The sequence below is a fragment of the Callorhinchus milii genome, unplaced genomic scaffold (assembly GCF_018977255.1).
Source record: "Callorhinchus milii isolate IMCB2004 unplaced genomic scaffold, IMCB_Cmil_1.0 Scaffold2, whole genome shotgun sequence".
Lineage (NCBI taxonomy): Eukaryota > Metazoa > Chordata > Chondrichthyes > Chimaeriformes > Callorhinchidae > Callorhinchus > Callorhinchus milii.
The window spans coordinates 94,375,507-94,395,362 of record NW_024704743.1 but is presented as its reverse complement, the minus strand read 5'-3'; the positions used below and the strand labels follow the sequence as shown (position 1 = coordinate 94,395,362).

Here is a 19,856-nt window from a genome sequence, read left to right as displayed (position 1 = left end):
GGATTAATATCATGCCCCTTTTAATCTGCAGAATGGGTTTGTCATGGATTAAATAATTTGTCTCTGTGCTAGCCTGAAATACTAGCTTTGTGCCTTTTAAATGCAATTACTGCTGTGGCTGAGATTACCTTACTCAGCATAGACTAGGAATAGAACATGCATTTCCTGCAATGCAAGACTGTGTGCTACATTGAGTACTGGGTTTGCCACTAACCATCAGGAGACCTCCATATTTATGATTTAAAATAGGTGGTTTGGAAGGAGTTTTAAGTGGTACAGGGGTCTTTGCTGGCATGTAGTTTGGTTCTGCTCATCCTACATTCAGTCTTTACACCATTGGACATCAAATGGAAATGCCCCTTTGCCATTAGTGTTTTGAAATTGACTGAAAACAAATAACAACGCCTCACAAAGTCCAAAAGTAAAAGAATAAAAGGAATAGAAAGTGCGGTCGGTCGCAAGGAAATAATCTAATCTAAAGGTTCAGATGGCAATAAAGCACTCAGACTTCACCCTTGAAGTTGATGATGTCATCCGAACTCCTTGATTAGATTATCTCCTTGAACTCATTCCCTAGTGTTCATTATTCTTTAATTTTGTCCCTGCAGGGTGCTCCTGTTGTCATGCAGCATCCTTCTTTGAAATGCGGTTCAATAGCTTGTCAAAAAAAATAGTATTCTTCAACTAAGAGAGAGAGGGGGGGAGGGAAACTTGAAATATAGCTGGCATAAAATATAATTGGAGATAAAGTATTTCTGTTTGTTCCTAAAATACAACTGTTGATAACTGTAGCAAGCGTACAGTTTGGGATCACAGCATGATGGTAACGTCATCTCTACAAGGACTGCAGAGGTCTGTAGAGAAGGTCCATCACCACTATCTTAGGGAAACTAAGGGTGGCCATTAAATGCTGGCAGAATTCCAGCAATGCCCACATCCCAAAAGGGGAGTAAAAAAAAATCTGAAGTGCATACCGAAGGGTAGAGAGCAACGTAACAGAATCAAACTTTCAATCCACGACTGTTTGTGGGACACTGCTGTGCACAATTGGCTGCCGCGTTTGGCCCACAAAACGATATATACAGTCAATTCACTTTACAGTATATTCTGTGAAGTGCTTTGAGACGTCTTGGCACTATATCAAATACAAGGATTATTGTAATTGTATTGTTTGGAAGAATAATGCTTTATATTTCTTCTCCCCTATTGTACTTCAGATATTTTCTCCCAAATCTCCGACTCCAATGGAATAATGATATTTGTGAAGTTCGACCAGTTTTTACGGGAGGTCTTAAAGTTACCGACTGCAGTGTTTGAAGGTCCTTCCTTTGGGTACACAGAACAAGCACCCAGGTCATGCTTTTCTCAACAGGTGAGCAACTATTCAAACCTTTTTGTTTACTAATAAGCAGGTAACCAGATAGTCGACATTGGTAGCTAAGCAGCGATCCACGACCAGATTAGATGCAACATCCCGGCTTCACAGACTTCGCCATTGAGAATGAGGGAAGGGAGGGAAAGCAAGGCAATCGCATACCCCATAAGAATACTAATAGACCTTCACAAGGGGATCAATAACCACTGTTCAACTGCCCAGTAGAAGCAATTGTAATCAGATCAACTCATAATTTCTGATGCTTTCTGTAACTTCTATATATCTGAATAAGGTTCTGCTGGCTATAGAGAAGGCACTTTGTGAGTTATTGAATACATTTGTTTCCTTTTTAAATGTTGTTTAAATTGTGAACATGTTTGCTCCCATTCCAGTACAGCAAATGAAATGGCAATTGGTTCTATGCATTCACAGAAATCACTTTGATCTAGCTACTCAGAAGCAATTTGTAAAAGACTGCGAAATGCCGCCTTTAATTCTCAGTCGGATAAAGGAAAAACAAATGCCATGTAGTGTGTGTTCAATTATTTTATACATCACAAGTGAGCCTGACAACAAAAATAACAAGGTTATGAATTGCTTATGCTCATCAGACAACTTTGCAATGGAATAAAATTCCTCACCAGAGGTTGTATCCAACTGTAAATTCATTTTTAAGCCTTGTTTTTGTAGGACATAAGATTCATTTGTAATAATTGATTGTTTTAAAGCTTTGTTCCTTAAAGTAGACCGGTATAAATAGACAAGTGCAATAGTGAATCATTAATGATGCTGGCTTGCTGTTGGTGCTGTGGGTCAGGAAGATTAATCTGGCAAGATAAACAAAGGTGTTGGAGTTTCTGGTATTTCGGTTGGGATGGAGGGAGGAGTGTTGAGATCCCCAAACAATAATGGATGGAGCATATTTTACAACTAACCAAAGAGCCGGTGATGCAGGAAACCTAGTCTTAGATCATTATTACTTTGACAATTTGTGGGATAATTTTAATAATAATCTTGCATTTGATAGTATCACTACCAATCATTGAGCACCCCAAAAAATAAATCCAGCTGCTTTGTAGCAAACGCATGAATCAGTTAAATGTCTGGGGATTTCAGCAAAGTGTGTGTGCTTGTTTATAGCAAGTACATTTAGCAGAACCAGTTGCTGTTTCTGTTACTATTGCAATACCACAAAAGGATGTCGTGCATGTCAGTTTCAATTGTGCCCTTCCTATCTTTGGGCTTCCAGTGGTGGAAGGAGGACATTTGAAGTTGGTACAGTATGATTGAAATTTGGCTCACTTGTCCCAGAGTATACAACCACTTAGTGCTCTTGTGTTCTGTGCAGGACAGGGCTCCTTAAATATAATGCATCTTTGCAAGGAGATGGATTCACTACTCCACACAAGTGGTTGGTGATGAATAGTTTGCTAAGTAATTTCAAATTTGCAGCAGGTAAAAAGGTCACCTTTGTCTGGGAGACCTGCTTCTTTCAGTAACAAACTGAATCTCTAACTGGGGAACAGAGTGCCCATTAAGTGTTTCTTTTAGAACACACAGCCCAAGGTCATAATGTTTTTTAAAAAATGATAATACAAGGTTCTGGCTGCCTGTTTAGATGTGGATGATAAAGATAAAGACACAGTCAAAAAGTTTTCAGACAATCCCAGATTGAGATCTAGAGTATGCTGAGTGACTTGATCTCAGCCAGAGCAGCAGTTGTGACAGTACAGTTCGCCTCAATATCCCTCAGATACGGAGAGGAAAACCAGCCAGGGTTCTTGCTCTTAGTATCTGTGTATGTGTGTAGGTATTAACTGAGAATAGGATTGAGCTTAATTGTAATGCTCATGAGGTTAAATAGCTTGCCAACAGTCAGTGCCAAAGCATGAATGTGAAAAATTGACACTTGGGCAAGGTCCCTGAATAAAGCGAAGGGGAAAAAACTACAGGAGAAAAATAAGCAGAAAAATTGAGAAGCAACATTAAAGTAGTGACCTCTGATTATATCAAATGGCCTTGTCTTAAAAATGTACTAAATGAACTTTCCCAGGGGAAAAGCTAAAAGAGACTTAGAGGTGTTAGTTCATTCATTGCTCACCACAGCTAGGCTGACACTCCAATACTGTGCTGGAGGAGCACTGCGATGTTGGAGATGCCATCCTTTGAAATGAATCGTGAAACCAAGCTGCCTGCTCAGGTGTACGTTTAAAGATAGCATGGTACTGTTCTAAAAGAGAAGACAGTTTCCCCTACTATCCTGGCCAAAAGACACAGTCCTTTTCCTGTTATGCCCAAAAAGCAGTCAGAAGGTCTTTAGACAATTCCAATTTTATTTGCAAAATGCAGCACCATGCAGGTCCTCTGTGGCTTCCCTTTTAGAGATATGGGTCCATTTGCGTGGGGAAGGAAGGACCCCTACTGTTGGCATACACCCCTTTGTCAAATGCCCAATCTCATTACATAAAATATATCATCTGCTTCCAAAAACATATTAATGATCCAATGTTTAGCTGTATCCCCTTTTCAAAAAAATATACAGTATTTACAGAATATTGAAAAGAATCCCGTTCATAGACTTGTAAAATCTCTTTTGATTATGGTAGATTTCCTGTATAAGGTAATTAAGCCAAATTTTCTCATCCAATGTCTTGCCGACACAAGAAAGCATGGAGAATAAACAAAAATCACTTTTAAGTGATCATCATTACAAATATTTACATATCCGAGACTTTACATTTTGCAGTTCCTCAATTGGTCTCGAGGGTTTTATGGTCTCTTCCTAGTGAGCTGCAATGTTGTGCTGACCTGCATACACATTCCCTTCCTCTTCCCTCTGTTGCTGTGCATGACAGCCCCCTTGGACTTTGCCTATTTTCTGTTTGTTTCTTTTAAGCTCCCTTCTGTTCCTCCTACACACATTGTTGAATCAGCTTTGATCCTTTAAGATCTCAGCTTTATTGATTTCTTGATTACTTTGTCTTTTCTCCGTGTCTTCTTGCTGCTGTCAGTTTACCAGAAACATATGCATTCTCTTACCTCTAACTTTTCCAGATCTTTTGCTGATTTGTTCTCTGTTTTTTCCCTGTTTCTTATATTCTGCTGGATTTAAAATCTTAGTAGATTGTCATCGGGAAATTGCTTCACATCTTTCATGACATTAATCATTCCCTCATCTATTGGGGGGGTTGGCCTCAAGCATCTTGGAGGTTTGTCTGGTTGTCTCTGGGACAACATGATTCTTTGTTGATATTGCCATCTTTTTTCTTTTAAATATCTGACACCGTCTTTTCACTCACAAAATACACAGTCAATCCACTTTACACTATATCCTGTCAACCGTTTTGAGACGTCTCAGCGATGTGATAAGGTACTACATTAAAAGAAGGATTATTTTTACCTTGAGTCCAAAAATCAGTCACTACACAGCAAAACTGTGTGAAGTGCTTTGAGAAGTTTCAATATTATGAGGTGCTATATCAAATGAAAGGGTTATTATTATTATCGTTGTCAAATCAATAAACAATGGTAAACAAAATACAAATGGAAATGTTGCTAAATCAATTGAGTTCACATCTCTATAAGTCCTGCTGAGACTGTACAGTGGTCAGGCTGGAATACTGTGTACAGTTCTGATCACTGCACATAAAGGGGCATTGACCAGACATTCGAGGCAGTGCGGAGGAGAGCAGTGAGGATGATTCCTAGTATTAGAGTGATAAACTATGAGGAGTAAATAGATAAGCTAAGGCTCTTCAGCTTTAAAAAGGAACACCTCAAAGTGAATATTATAGAGGACTGTAAGATTCTAAATAAGATTGAAAAAGGAAACTCAGAACAATACTTTCAGATATTTAAAGACAGCAGAATAAGAAGGAACAGATTCAGGACGTTGAAGTGCATTTTCAGGACAGACACCAGAAAATATTTCTTTACTCGGAGATATTAACGGCTGGATAGGGATACCAGGAAGGGTGATGGAACCTAGGACACTGGATTTGTTTAAGATACAGTTTGCTGCTGTGATGGGCGGAAGGTAAGATGGGTATTCTGGAAAGAGATCAACTGGGGCAAAAGGCCATCTTTGTCAAAACCTCTATCATAAACCTTTGAATAACTGGGTCTGCAGCTGAAATTATAAGGCATTTTCCATTTTATTTTACAAATTACAATTTAACTTTTACAAACTTTTAAAGCAATCTTAAAGAAATGAGTGGTAGTGGTTCTGCTGCTGTTTTCTCATCTTCGCTGGCAGTATGTCTGCGAGTCTGTAATGAATAATTCTGACATGTTTCCACTCAAATACCCTTTGGACACAATATTCCCTAGTCCAGAAGCTGCTACATATGCATAATCTGTGATTCTTCTTCCACCCCATTTAACAGTATAGTTTATTTTTAGTCATTTTTCTTCCTGCTGGTTTCATGAACTCTTGAGTACATGACAGAGAAGGGAATAGAGTTGCATGAGAGCGTGGATAAGGAGGGGTGGAGGCTCATAAGGGGTATTAAAAACACATGCACTAGTTTGGCTAAATAATAAAAATAATATTTAATTATTAATATAACAATTATTAATATAATAATTATTATTATGTAGCCAAACTAGTGCATAGTTTAGCCAGTAATAATAATTATTACTGGTCTGTTTCTCCAATGTAACATTCTATCTAATTCTATGTGACTGGATTTGAAAGTTTATTTTACTTTTGTTTCTCCATAGAATGTAATCATTCTCAAAGATCTTGCACTTTATTAATTGGATGTCATCCAGATTTTTCTATTCTTTAACAACAACAAAATTACATTTGTATGACACCATTCACGTTGGAGGACATCCCAGGGCGTGGAACAGTCAGTGTTTTGGACCTGAGCAGGGGGTTGGGTTTGGGGGAGTGAAGGGCAGAGGGTGAAGCAGGGTGATTGAAAGCACGGTCGAAATGGAGGGTCTTGAGATGGGTCTTGAAGGAGGCACGGGGGGAGGCGAGGCTTACGGACTGTGGGATGGAGTTACGAGTATGGGGGCAGAAAGCTGAAGGCCCGTCCACCAATGGTGGGGCGGCGAGGCAGGGGATATGAAGCGGCCGGAGGCCGCTGAGCGGAGGGAGCGAGCAGGATGGCAGGAAGTTAAGAGATTGCAGAGGTAGGGGAAAGCAAGACCAAGGAGGGCTTTGAAGTTGAGGACCAGGATCTTAACTATATCCTGTACCTGGATGATCTGCAGCCTATGGAGGGAGGAGTTGGGGAGGCTGACCAGCAAGGAGTTTGCATAGTCAGAGCTTGATGTTATGAATTTGTGTATGAGAGTTTTGACAGCCTGCATTATGAGACAGTGGTGGAGGCGAGTGATATTGCGGAGATGGGGGAAGGCAAGAGTGGGTCATGGCACGGATGTGGGGTAGAAAGAATAGCTGAGGGTCAAACAAAATGCAAGTTTCTGGACTGGCTTAGCAAGGTGGAGTGTGCAACCATTGATGGTGATGCTATCAGCGCCTGAGGTGTGGAGGCCCTAATGGGAGCCAATCAGGAGGGCCTCGGTCTTGTTGATGTTCAACTGAAGAAACTTAGCTCTCATCCAGGATTGGTGTGCGACAGACATTCTGTCAGCACAGCAGTGGTCCTGAAGTCAAGGGTGGAGGCAGAGAGGTACAGTTGCGTGTCATCCACATACAAGTGGAAGTTGACCCCATGTCTCTGGATGATGTCACCAAGAGGCAGCGTATAGATGTTGAAGAGGAACACCGCACGAGACGGTGCGGGGGCTAGAAGAGAAACCGTTTGTAGAAATGAAGTGGAGGCGGTATGAGAGGTACGATCTGAACCATTCATGGGCAGAACCATGAAGGTTGAGGTGAGAGGAGAGGCGGTGGATGAGGATGGAGTAGTCAAAAAAGCTTTAGCTTTCATTTATCTCAAATTCTATTTTTTTAAATGGGTGATTTCATTTTTTTAAAAATCTTGAATTTGACTGCAAGCCTTTTTTTTAACAAGTACTTCTACCGTGTCTCTTGATCAAATACTTCAAAGGGATTAACATGCGATCAGACTGAAATGACATTACAAACTCAACACTGACTCCTCCTAATGGTAAAAATAGTTGTTTTAAAAGTTTTTTTAAAATTTGTCTTCAAACTATCTATAAATTGCAAAAGTCTTTCTTTAACTTGTGAAGTGTTAAAGGATGTGTTGAACAGTACTGTACTAACTCAAGGAAACCAATGCCAAACTTGCAGGTCAGCCTACTTCTCCTCAAACACTGTTGAATGGTACGCTGGTTAGGATTTGTCCCAATTGGTCAAGAGAGATAAAACAAACACTGAGGTTGAAAATCATTCCTCTTGAAAGTCTCAGTCGCAAACTCAAACCCACCACCTGCTCCCTCGATCCCATCCCCCACCTCTCTCCTCATCTCCCAGCTCCACCTTCTGGTCCCTCTCCTGTCCAAAGTCATCAACCTCTCATTGTTCACCAGTTCTGTTCCCACCGCCCTAAAACAGCCGTCATCACCCTCATTCTGAAAAAACCTTCCCAGGATCCATCCTGCCTCTCCAGCTACCACCCCATCTCTAATCTCCCATTCCTCTCCAAGGTCCTTGAATGAGTCGTTGCATTCCAGCTCCACTCTATTTCTCTCTCACCATTCCCTCTTTGAAACCCTCCAATCCTGCTTCTGCGCTGCCCATAGCAAAGAAACAGCCCTGGTCAAAGTCACTAATGACATTCTGAACATCTGTGATCAGGACTCCCTCTGCCTCCTTGTCCTCCTCGACCTCTCTGTCACCTTCGACACTGTCGACCACTCCATCCTCATACAGCGCCTCTCCGCTTTACTCAATCTTCATGGATCTGCCCTTGCCTGGTTCAATTCCTATCTCTCTCACCATCTCCACTTCGTTGTCTCCAATGGTTTCTCCTCCAGTCCCCGCACTGTCACATCTGGCGTCCCCCAGGGCTCTGTCCTTGGCCCTCTCCTCTTTAATATCTACATGCTCCCCCTTGGTGACATCATCCGCAGACACGGGGTCAACTTCCACATGTATGCGGATGACACCCAACTCTATCTTTCTGCCTCCACCCTCAACTCCAGGACCACTGCTGTCCTGACAGACTGCCTTTTTGGCATCAAGTCCTGGATGAGGGCAAATTTCCAACAGTTGAATGTGAACAAGACTGAGGCCCTCCTGATTGGCTCACGCCAGCGCCTCAGCACCTCAAGCTCTGGCAACATCAACCTCCATGGTTGCACACTTCAATTCACCAAGCCAGTCACGAACCTACGTGTCTTGTTCGACCCTCAACTGTCTTTCCTTCCCCACATCCAAGCCATGACCCGCTTTGCCTTCCCTCACCTCCGTAACATTGCCCGACTCCACCACTACCTCACCCCTCAGGCCGCTGAAACTCTTGTTCATGCCTTCATCACCTCCAGGCTCAACTATGCAAATGCCCTGCTTGTCGGCCTTCCCAACTCCTCCCTCCACAGGCTGCAGATAATCCGGAACTCTGCAGCCTGTGTCCTCTCCCGCACCAAACTCCATGACCCCATCTCCCTCATTCTCGCCCGACTCCATTGGCTCCCTATCTATCAGAGGATCCAGTTCAAGATCCTGGTCCTCACCTACGAAGCCCTCCAGGGCCTAGCACCACCATACCTCTGGGACCTCCTAACCTTACCAACCCGCCCGTTCCCTCTGCTCAGCCAGCTCCGGCCTCTCCATGTCCTCCGCCACCTGCCCCACCATTGGCAGGAGAGCCTACAGCCACTCTGCCTCCAACCTCTGGAATTCCATCCCCCAATCACTCTGCCTCGCCCCCTCCTTAGCCTCCTTCAAGTCCCGCCTCAAAACCCTCCTCTTTGACCATGCCATTGGCCACCCCCCTCCCCTCCATTCTCCCTCCCTGACCCCAGCTCGGGTCTGAAACGCTGTACACTGTCCAGCACCTTGGGATGTCCTCCCGACGTGAAAGGTGCTATACAAATGTAATTTTGTTGTTGTTGTTACTGGTACCTCGCTGTCAGTAACCCGTAACTTTAGGAGTCCTGTAGCTCAGTGTTTAGTGCACACGCTTCACAAGCGAGAGATCTGGGTTTGATTCCCTGCAGGGCGAAACCTTGGGCAAGTTTCCTTACTCCACACGCCTGATAATAATCTTTCCAAAAATTCAACGACTGTTTGTGGGACACTGCAATTGGCTGCTGCATTTCGCTCACAAATATACAGTCAATTCACTTTATAGTCTATTCTGTAAAGCGCTTTGAGACGTCTAGAAGACATGAAAAAGCGCTATATCAAATACAAGGATTATTATTATTATTATTGCTTTTTTTGCCCCCATAAATTTCTTCTTCTATTATATCTCTATGCATAGTGCTCCTCTCCCTGGCTAAGTGGGAAATCCACACCCATCCCTCTGCCAGTTTAAAAAAAGGGTGATTTAGAAAAAATCAGTGCATAGATATGATGGGTCAAATGGATTAAATGGCTGTCTTCAGTGTGGAAAATTCCTAACGCTTTATAATTATTCTCTTGAGTGTGTAAAAGAGCAGGCCAAGGTCGCTTGTTCCCTGATTCTTCACTCCATGAAATAAGCAACTGCAGCAACCTGGCATTTCCCTTACATGACCCAGATGAGATTAATAATTCCCTGTGGAAGTAGTTCCAGGCTCCAGCTCACGCTCCACCAGATCCAGCACCTGCAATGTGGAAAATCATTGCAGCCCAGCCCCTTCTTGATCATATTCTACTGTCTTAGTTTGGTGAATGAGCCTTAGGTATTTTATTCCACTGCTATACAGTATCATCTATTTAATTCTCCTGCCTGAATCTCTGAATTTTGCTTCAGTTGAAAAAATAAAGTAAAATTCCTTCTGATCAAGATTTTGCTGGCAAATTGTGTAAAAGCAATACACGCCAGGGTGATGCAGTGCCTGGATCAACTTCCTTCAATTTCTGGGAACTGGATTTTGAATCTAGTCCCAACTGAAATAAATGCATGACTTGTGGAATAAAGTAAACCAACTTTACATTTAATGAAACAAAGATCTGTGCAAAATATGCAGCTCCTTCAAGATTCAAACAAAATAAATCACTTGTTCGTTAAATATGTTTTACTGCACAGAAAAAATAGGTCCTTTCTCTCCAACGATAATGTAATGAATAATTTGTTCCCTCTCTTGTGTGTGTGCGGGGTGGGGGGGGCAAAGAGAATAAGGGAACACATTACTAACATCTGATCTTTACCCACCTCTGCTGTCCATTAACCCTCTTGTAAATGTATTATTTATGGCTGTCCTTAGGTTGTCAGATCATTGTTTGTAAGACCTTGCTGGGACAAATGGCTGCTGCATTTACCTACAAAAAACAGTCAATACACTTGACAATGTCAATGCTAATGAAACACAATTTGGTTTACTACAAAATAACTGCTTTTGAGAGTTGCACAAAGGTGATACATTATTGACAGACATTGACATTGAATTGAATGCCTACTTAAAAACCTTTTTACCATAGATCTCTCCATTGAGGTTACTTGCACTAGCATATGTACAATGAGTCAAACAGCCTCCTTCTATGCTGTAAACATACTATGGTTCTAAGAGCAAAAAGCATAAACAGTGTGGAATTGTTTACAGTGTTACTGTAATGAGAATTGAAGTAATTTGAGTAACAAAATGGTTCAATTGATGATTAGGCAGGCAGCAACTGCAATAACAAAAAGTTAAATAATAATAATGCTTACATTTGATATAGCGCCTTATCATGTCTTCTAGACATCTCAAAGCGCTTTATTGAATATACTGTAAAGTGAATTGACTGTATATTTGTGGGCGAAACGCGGCAGCCAATTGCGCACAATAATTTGTGTTTATAAAGAGTTCCTTCATGCGACGTAACATCTCAGAGCCCTTAACAGTGGCAGAGCTTGATGCTGAGCCAGAGAGAGGAGGAAGGATTGGAGCCACGCAGAAAAAAAAAGGAAGATCTTCAGGTGTAATCTGAATGCAATGAGAAGGCAAGGCGGAGGGATTGAGGAAGACAGCTCCATAGTTTGGGGCATAGTGGCTGAAAGCACAGCTGCTGGTGTTGGAGAGGACAAGGGATGTGCAGGAGGCTGGAGCCAGCTGAGCGAAGGGGACAGGTAGAGGAACGGGCGTAAGCAGTTCGGAGAGGTAGGGAGGTGCCAGGACTTGAAGTGATTTGTTCATGAGTATGAGTTTTGTATTAATTGGATTTTATGAATGGTGGAGCTAGGAAGACTGGTGAGGAGGGCATTGGAATAATAGAGGAGGAAAGTGACAAAGTGATAAGGGTTTCAGTTGCACTGAGTGTGAGGTATAATTGGAGGCGGGCAATGTTGTGGTAAGCGAAGAATGCGGTCCTGTTCAGAGACCATATGTAGGTATGCAGAGACAGCTGGGGATTGAATCCTATGATGCCTATGTTACACACAGGTTTAGTGAGTCTGAGGGACAAGTAGGGGGGATTCAGGAGGTCAGAGCCGCAAGTGAGGAGGTGTTGAATGGAGCCAAGAAGGATGGCTTCCGTCTTATCATCATTCATTGCAGAAAGTTGGTGCACATATATGCCCTGATGTCTTGACAGCTGGAGGAGGAGAAGTAGATTTAGGTGTTGTCCTTATATGTTGACCCCATGTCTGTGGATGACATCACCAAGAGGCAGCATGCAAATGAGAAAAAGAAGTGGGCCAAGGATGGAGCCTTGGGGTATACCCCACAGGTAACAGGGCATGGGAGGTTTAAAAAAAACATTTGCAGAGCCTTAGTGATTGCAGTGGGTCAAGTACGACTCAAACTAGGCGAATGCAGTCCCACTGAGGTCCCTGAGGGTGGAGAAGCGGTGGAGGAAGATCCTATGATCGACTGTCGAAGGCAGTGAAGAGGTTCAGGAGGACAGCTTCGCAGAAGGAGCCCTGGTCACATAGAGAGAGGACATTTGATGAGTGCTGTCTCTGTGTTGTGGGCAGAGCAGAAACCGGACTGGACGGACTCGAGGAGGGAGTGCAGGGAGAGGTGTGAGCAAAGTTGATTTGCAACGAAGTCCAGGACTTCAGAAATGAAGGGCAAGTTTTGAAATGGGCCATTAGTTTGCAAAATTAGAAGGATCAAGGATTTTTTTNGTGTGGCGGGGAATGATTACAGTGGTTTTGAGGGGGAGTGGGATGAAACCTGAGGAGAGGGCCTGGTTGAGTGTGTCTCCCAGCAGGAGCCCAAGGAGAGGGAGTATTGACCCTAGTAAGGTTTTAAACCAAACACTGGAGTTAAAATGCTGCTCCTCCTGAAAGTGTAGCTCCTGTGAGATGGTACAAGTACCTCATGACATAAATTGCTTGTAGGTGGAGGGGTTTGACCCTTGCATGTGACTCTTAATCAGCCTGAGTTTAATCACCAGCGGCTAAATCTCATGAGTTGGTGTAAAGTACAGGAATTCCCTGCTGAAAATAGAGTATACATTACAAGCGGCTTTTACTGGCAGAAAGGTACCAGTAACACTTAACACTCTTAAGAGGAGTGATTTTCAATCTCAGTGTTTATTTTATCTCCCTTTTCCAACTGGAACAAATCCTAACCAGCGTACCATTGAGCAATGTTTGAGGAGAAACATGCTGACCTGCCAAGTTTAGCACTGGTTTCCTCGAGTTAGTACTGCACCATTCAACGCATCCTTTAACATTTTCACAAAGAAAGGATCTTGTAATCTGCGCATTGTTTAGAAACAATTAAAAATAAAACTCTTTATACCATTAAGAGTCAGCGGTGTGTTTGTAATGTCATTCGAGTCAGATGGCTTGTTAATCCTTTTGAGGAATGGTGAAAGCACTTTTCTAATCAAAAATTTAAATCTCATCATGGTTACAAGCCTTATAACCCAGAAATGGTCTATTAATGCACAAATTACGCTTTATATTATGTGGCATTGGTACAATAGATCAATGGCCTCATTCTGTGCTGAAAATGCCTGCTTCCTACAATTGCATCACACATTTGCAGAAGAGTTTGGTCCCCTGTGACAGAAAATGTACACATTCTGAAAGCTTAAAGGATTCAGTTGAACATAGCAACATTTCATTTTGGGAAGAAGGTGAGGGAATCATCATCGATGTGGGTGATGAATGGTAGTGAGGAATCCACAAATTGAAGATTAACTCTTAGTGGGAGGGAAATTCAGCAGAGAGACTACTTTTGTGACTGGTATGAGTATTATTCTCGGTCGTCTGGATTTGGGTCATGTGCGTGCCAAGCCTGGCCCCAGTCTCTGAGGTTCTGAAGCTCATGTGAGGTTTGGCATTGTCATGGTGTAGAAGCACTTATGCCATGTCAGTGTTTGGACAGGTTTTCCTTATACAGGCTTATAACTTCTTCAAGGTCTTAATATAGCTCTTTGAGTTTGTGGTTTATGAACGCACTGAGCACAAACTTTAAAGTAACTAAGGTTACCAATAATCAGCTCTCTGTTATGATGACTAATACTGAGATTCACACTCAAATTACGCTGCGATAATTATCTTGAAGTTCACTTTTCACACAAATTTACCCAGCATTTTACAGTACTCACATCAATACCTAAATCTACGTACACTTTCATTATGCGATGGTGAATCTCAATTGGCAAAATTCCCTCAGTTATGAGAAACTAAATTTATTTACTCTCTCTGCTTAACACTTGTATAATGCTAGCTACCATTTGAACTGCTGTCACATGCCTCCATCTAGTGAGAAGTAAACAAAACTTTCACAGAAATGGGGGGATAAATAAAAGTATCTTGTGTATGCCTTTAATAACTACCATTCTTCCCAAAACAAATATGCATTGTGCGCAATTGGCTGCCGCATTTCGCCCACAAAATATACAGTTAATTCACTTTACAGAATATTCTGTGAAGTGCTTTGAGATGTCTCGAAGACGTGATAAGGCACTATATCATATGCAAGGATTATTATTATTCCTAGTACATACACACTGGAAATTTCACTACTATTGGCAGCAAGGCAACATTTTTTNGCTCCACAGAGTGTAATATTTCAGGTTTTGACGATCCAGGTTAAAGGAAATCTTTGTGTTTTATGAAAACTATTGTTTCCACTTTTAAATAGAAACTTATTTGATTAGCTTCTGACGCCCTGTTCAAATGAAAACCTGAAGGAAAGAGGAGCACGAGAAACCTCATAACCCTGTATATTATAGCAAGAGACTTTGAGACAAAATGTGATGTCTCATTGACAATCACTTCACTTTGCCTTTGTTTACCTAGCAGTAAGTAGAAACCCAATTGTTAGTCGATTGGCGGATTGCTTTCTGGGGGAAATAATCGCCCCAAAACCAAATTGTCACTCAATCCACGATTGTTTGTATGATGCTGCTGTGTGTAATTGGCTGCCGCCTTTCACCCATAAAATACATAGACAATCCACTTTACAGTATATTCAGCTTTGAGACATCTTAACAACACGATAAGACGCTATATTAAATACAAAGATTATTATTATTATCACAAGCTGCTCTCCTTTTCTCCAGACAAGGCTCCAACAATATTGGTTCTGAATTTCTATAATCAGTTTTATGGAGTAGTTTTTAAGCTTATGTCTCCGGAACATCAGTCCGACCAATTATTTCTGAAGTGCTCATTTTGGGCCCAGCATACTTTCTTGTTTTTGGCAGTGATACAATACAATTTACATTTATATAATGCTTTTCACATCAGGAGGACATTGCAAGTGGCTTTACACATTTGGCTCGGTATCCGAGCTGGAGGAAAGGGGATGATAGCTGAAGTAGTGGAGAGGGGGAAGAAGATAACCAAAAGTGCAGTCAAAGGCATAAGACATGAGGTGGAGTTTGAGAGGGAGGGGGTGAGTTAGAGGACTCCAGGATAGAATTCCAGAGACAGTGGGAAAGATATGGTATATATTTGGATATATTTTGGGAACAATGGTAAATTGATGATAATAATAAGCCTTGCGTTTGATGCAGCGCCTTATCACGTCTTCAAGATATTTCATAGTGCTTCAGTGAATATACTGTAAAGTGAATTGTCTGTATATATTTTATGGGTGAAACGTGGCAGCCAATTGTACACAGCAGTGTCCCACAAACAGTCGTGGATTGAGAGATCAAATTTGGAAAAAATTTTATAGTGAATTGACTATAATTTGTGGGTGAAATTATGTGGGCGTTGATAGCTCGTAATGCGATTGTTGAATGATTTACCAAAAGTTGGAAAGTCAAAAGGTCTCTGCTGATGCTGTTCATAGTGTAGAAGGTGTGACTGGCATAATAACAGTCTTCATTTTATATTTTACAGAAAAAGGTAACACTGAACACTTTCCTGGACACTCTGATGTCTGACCCCCCGCCGCAGTGTTTAGTCTGGGTGCCCCTAATGCATCGTCTAGCAAATGTGGAAAATGGTGAGTATATAATAATAATAATCCTTATTTGGTATAGCATCTTTCACATCAGAGGATATCCCAAAGAATTTTATACATCACTTCACAGGATATACTGTAAAATGCAGTGTCTGTATGTCTTGTGTAATGAGCAAGGTAGGCAGAAGCAGAGGTAGACCAATTGGGCCTTGGAATCTACTCCACTATTTTATTACACAATGGCAGCTCTTCAATATGTTTAATCCTATTGCTCTCCTCTTTTTCTATATCCTTTAATGTACCCTTAACTTCTTAAGTATTTGTCAATAGTTCTAGGTTCTGTATGTGCAGCTACTTTTGTTTATATTGGATCAAGTTTAAATAATCCTTATATCTATAGCACCTTCCATGCAGGAGGATGTCTCAAAGTACTTCACAGGATTTACTATGTCGTGACTGTGCCTAGTTGCACACAACAATATCCACAAACAGCATGAAATGAATCACCAATTTTATTTAGGGGATTGTTGGCTAGGACACCAGGAGAAACTCCCTTCTGTTTTCGAGTAGTAGAATGGGATCTTTAATATTCACCTAAGCAGGCACAGATAGGACCTTGGTTTAACATCACATCTGAAGCAATGTGACTCGGACAATGCAACACTCCCAGAAGACTGCATTAGAGTGTCAATCTTGAATGTGAGCTCAGATCCCAATGTGGGGTTTGACCCCACAACATTCTGACTCGGAGGTGAGAATGTTGGCAACTGAGCTCGGCTGACACCTATAGGGCCTTCCTACCAAGAACCTTTAGTTTTTAAATGGAAAGTGATTCACAGTAATTCTGTTCCCAATTATCTATGCAGGAGATGGAAGAAGGAATTTTACAATATATTTTTCGATAAATGCATTTTGGAGCCAGCCTCATTCTGTTCCCATTTACAACTCCTTTGACACATGTCTTTGGTGAAAGGATTGACATGCAGTTTAAAGAATAACTTGAACGTGTACTACAGGGTGACCAAAAATTTGTGATATCATTACAATGTCTAATAAGTCTTAAAGAAATTATGATGTTTTGCAGATAATAGGATGGCTGAAAAATACAAGTTTTTAGTTACCCTGTATTTCAACACAGAAATGGGCCAAAATTTAAGAGTTCAAACTATTTACTGAGACTGATGTCCTGGAGACGTAAATTTAAATAAAATTCTGGGAAAGCATTCCCCAATTAATTAGCAAAACAAAAATCTAGTTCAGACGAAGAAAACAAACATTCTATAAATGGCAAGTTAATGAATTGGTCTCGATATGAAACAAATGTTTGCAGGGTTGACTGTTCCATGTTCACTGATGTAAAAAGGCTTGAACAATGCATTGCAGCTGGAATTGAGGGCTGCAGCTTGGGTTCAATGACTAAGATATGCCATTGCAGCAGATAATGAGAGCAAGCAAAACAGTTGCCTGGGAAGAAATATTTGAACAAGGCAGGGAAGGAAAGATTCAACACCTGCCTGACCGAATCTCTACATAGTAAAATCAATCTTACTTCAATAGCACAGTTAGCAACATTAAGAAGATTTAGAGCCCGGTGCAATGAAGGAGAACCACTTAAAAAATATTTATCAGATCAGAAATAGATTTCAGGTTAAGAAACAGATGAAAACAGTTCAACACCTGCACGTCCACAGCTGACTCTCAACATAGAAAAAAAAATTACAACAACAGCAACAACTTGGATTTATATAGCGCCCTCCACGCCGGACGGATTCTCAGAGAACTTCACAGTAACGGATCCCAGGGCCGAGCCAGGGGGAGGGGGAGGAAGGTGACCAAAGGCGCGGTCGAAAAGAAAGGTCTTCAGCCGAGACCTGAAAATAGGAAGAGAGGGGGCGAGGCAAAGGGAGTGAGGAAGGGAGTTCCAGAGCCTCGGGGCATAGTGGTTGAAATTACTCCTGTTAAAGAGAGGAAATCCTTAAAGGGTTGAAGTACAGAACGAAAATAAAACATTATATTGAAGAGAGAAATAGAGTCATATATGGCTCTTCCAGGGAATTTTCTACCAGGAATAACCAGCTTAATGAATATTAACATTGGTCTGTGGAGTTATAGTACAAAAGATGTTGGGCTCAAAATTCCATGAGCCTGTAAGACTAAAAAAAATTTAAGATTGTGCAGAATTGTCAAAATGCTTAAAATCAGCCTTTATTTGGAAGCCAATTTTTTGTAATTCCTAAAATAATAATAATAATCCTCGTCTTCAAGACATCTCAAAGTTCTTCACAGAATATACTGTAAAATGAATTGACTGTATATTTTGTGGGTGAAACGCGGCAGCCAATTGCGCAAAGCAGTGTCCCACAAAAGGTCGTGGATTGAGTGACCAATTCATTATTATTATTTTTTGGAAGGAATTATTACTCCCGGAAAAGCAATCCGCCAATCGACTAACAACTGGGTTCCTACTTACTGCTAGGTAAACAGAGGTGTCTGGAGTAAGGAACCTTGCCCAACACTTCGTCCTTCTGGGAATCGAATCGAGTTTTTCCGCTTGTGGGGCGAGTGCTCTAACCACTGAGCTATAGGACTCCATGAACCATCTTCCAAATTAAGACTGAATTTAAGACTTTTTCAACTTTTTCCATTTTGTTGAGCCAAAATCGTAAACCAAAATTTTAGGACAAAATGATCAGACAAACTAAGACTCGATGGAATTTTGGACCACTGAATCTGCATTTGGTTGAGAATCAGTAAACCTTAAGTATGTGTCAGAACTTAATACTTGATCCCTCATGATGGCCGGGGATCTGAAGGGGAACAATTAAATGTGAATCTAAGTCCTGAATTTTTATTGAAGGATTTGTTATGAATTGAAGGCTCAAGACAATGGCATAACATCAAATGGAAAAATCCCATTAAAGAATTAACAAAACCACCCGCTATTTTTAACAATCAGATGACATTAGACCCAGTGAGTTCAAAGATCCTGGAAGAAATTTCCCATCATAAAGAATAAATCTAGTTCACTGTGTGTATATGCCCACATTATTTATAGCTGTTTAGATTACAGTGCAACTTTGTTTTAATACAGTGTTGTGATGCATAAAATCCTACACTATGTTTCGGAAGGCGTGAGAGCAGGTTGGCTGCACATGCATGTAAGTGTGATATGCAGCGAACAGGTCCACATTGCAACCACATTATTAGTGAATATGGACAATAGAGAGAGCCCATTATAGAGAGGCTGCATAGTGTTATGTGTTCACCAAGAATTGCAAACACAAATTGTGATATCTGTAATGTTTCAAGTATGCAGAAATTGCAAAATAAAATTGACTGAAAGGCAGAAGAATGATCCAGGCTGAGTAAGACATAGATAGATGCCTTTGTGTGTTTTTCCATCTACAGTCTTCCACCCTGTTGAGTGTTCGTACTGCCACAGTGAGAGTATGATGGGTTTTCGATATCGCTGCCAGCAGTGTCACAATTATCAGCTCTGTCAGGACTGCTTTTGGAGAGGCCATGCAAGTGGTTCCCATAGCAACCAGCACCAAATGAAAGAATACACGTCATGGGTAAGACCTGAAGCACATGTTCTCTACCATGTTTGTGAAAATGTGATGGGTGAAAGAACAAAAGGTGCTTCTGCATTCACCTTACAATCACTCAATCATTTGTTTAATTTCTGAACAAGAAAGGAAGGTTATTCTGCTCCGTGAAGCAAATTAGTCGCTGCAAGCTAAGTGCTAGTCCAGCTTGATAACTTTAATGAATTTATTGCTTTGTGTTTATAACAAATAATACAAATGAAAAATAAAATTGCACTACAAATGTAACAGTTAATTTACATTTAAAATTGCCTTGCAATTATTTATAAGTGCACAGCTACAAATTTACTAAACGTAATAAAAGGAGCAGAAGAATTCATAATAATCTACTATCCTAATAACAGAATTATTAATATTGGGTTAAAATAATTATAAATAATAATAATAATCCTTGCATTTGATTAGCAGCTTATCACGTCTTTGAGACGTCTCAAAGTGCTTCACAGAACATACACAGAATTGACTGTACATTTTGCAGGTGAAAATAG

General features: G+C 41.1%; 1 protein-coding gene across 18 annotated transcripts in view; it reads left to right on the top strand.

Moving 5' to 3' along the window:
• The window catches only part of dtna (dystrobrevin, alpha), a 119,784-nt gene that overhangs the window by 46,254 nt on the left and 53,674 nt on the right, over positions 1-19,856 (top strand). For all 18 annotated transcript variants that reach the window (XM_007887979.2, XM_007887981.2, XM_007887982.2 and 15 more), the window contains exons 6-8: positions 1,218-1,372; positions 15,697-15,802; positions 19,169-19,335. In XM_007887979.2, coding sequence (XP_007886170.1) covers positions 1,218-1,372; positions 15,697-15,802; positions 19,169-19,335 — 428 coding nt within the window. The remainder of the gene's footprint in view (positions 1-1,217; positions 1,373-15,696; positions 15,803-19,168; positions 19,336-19,856) is intronic.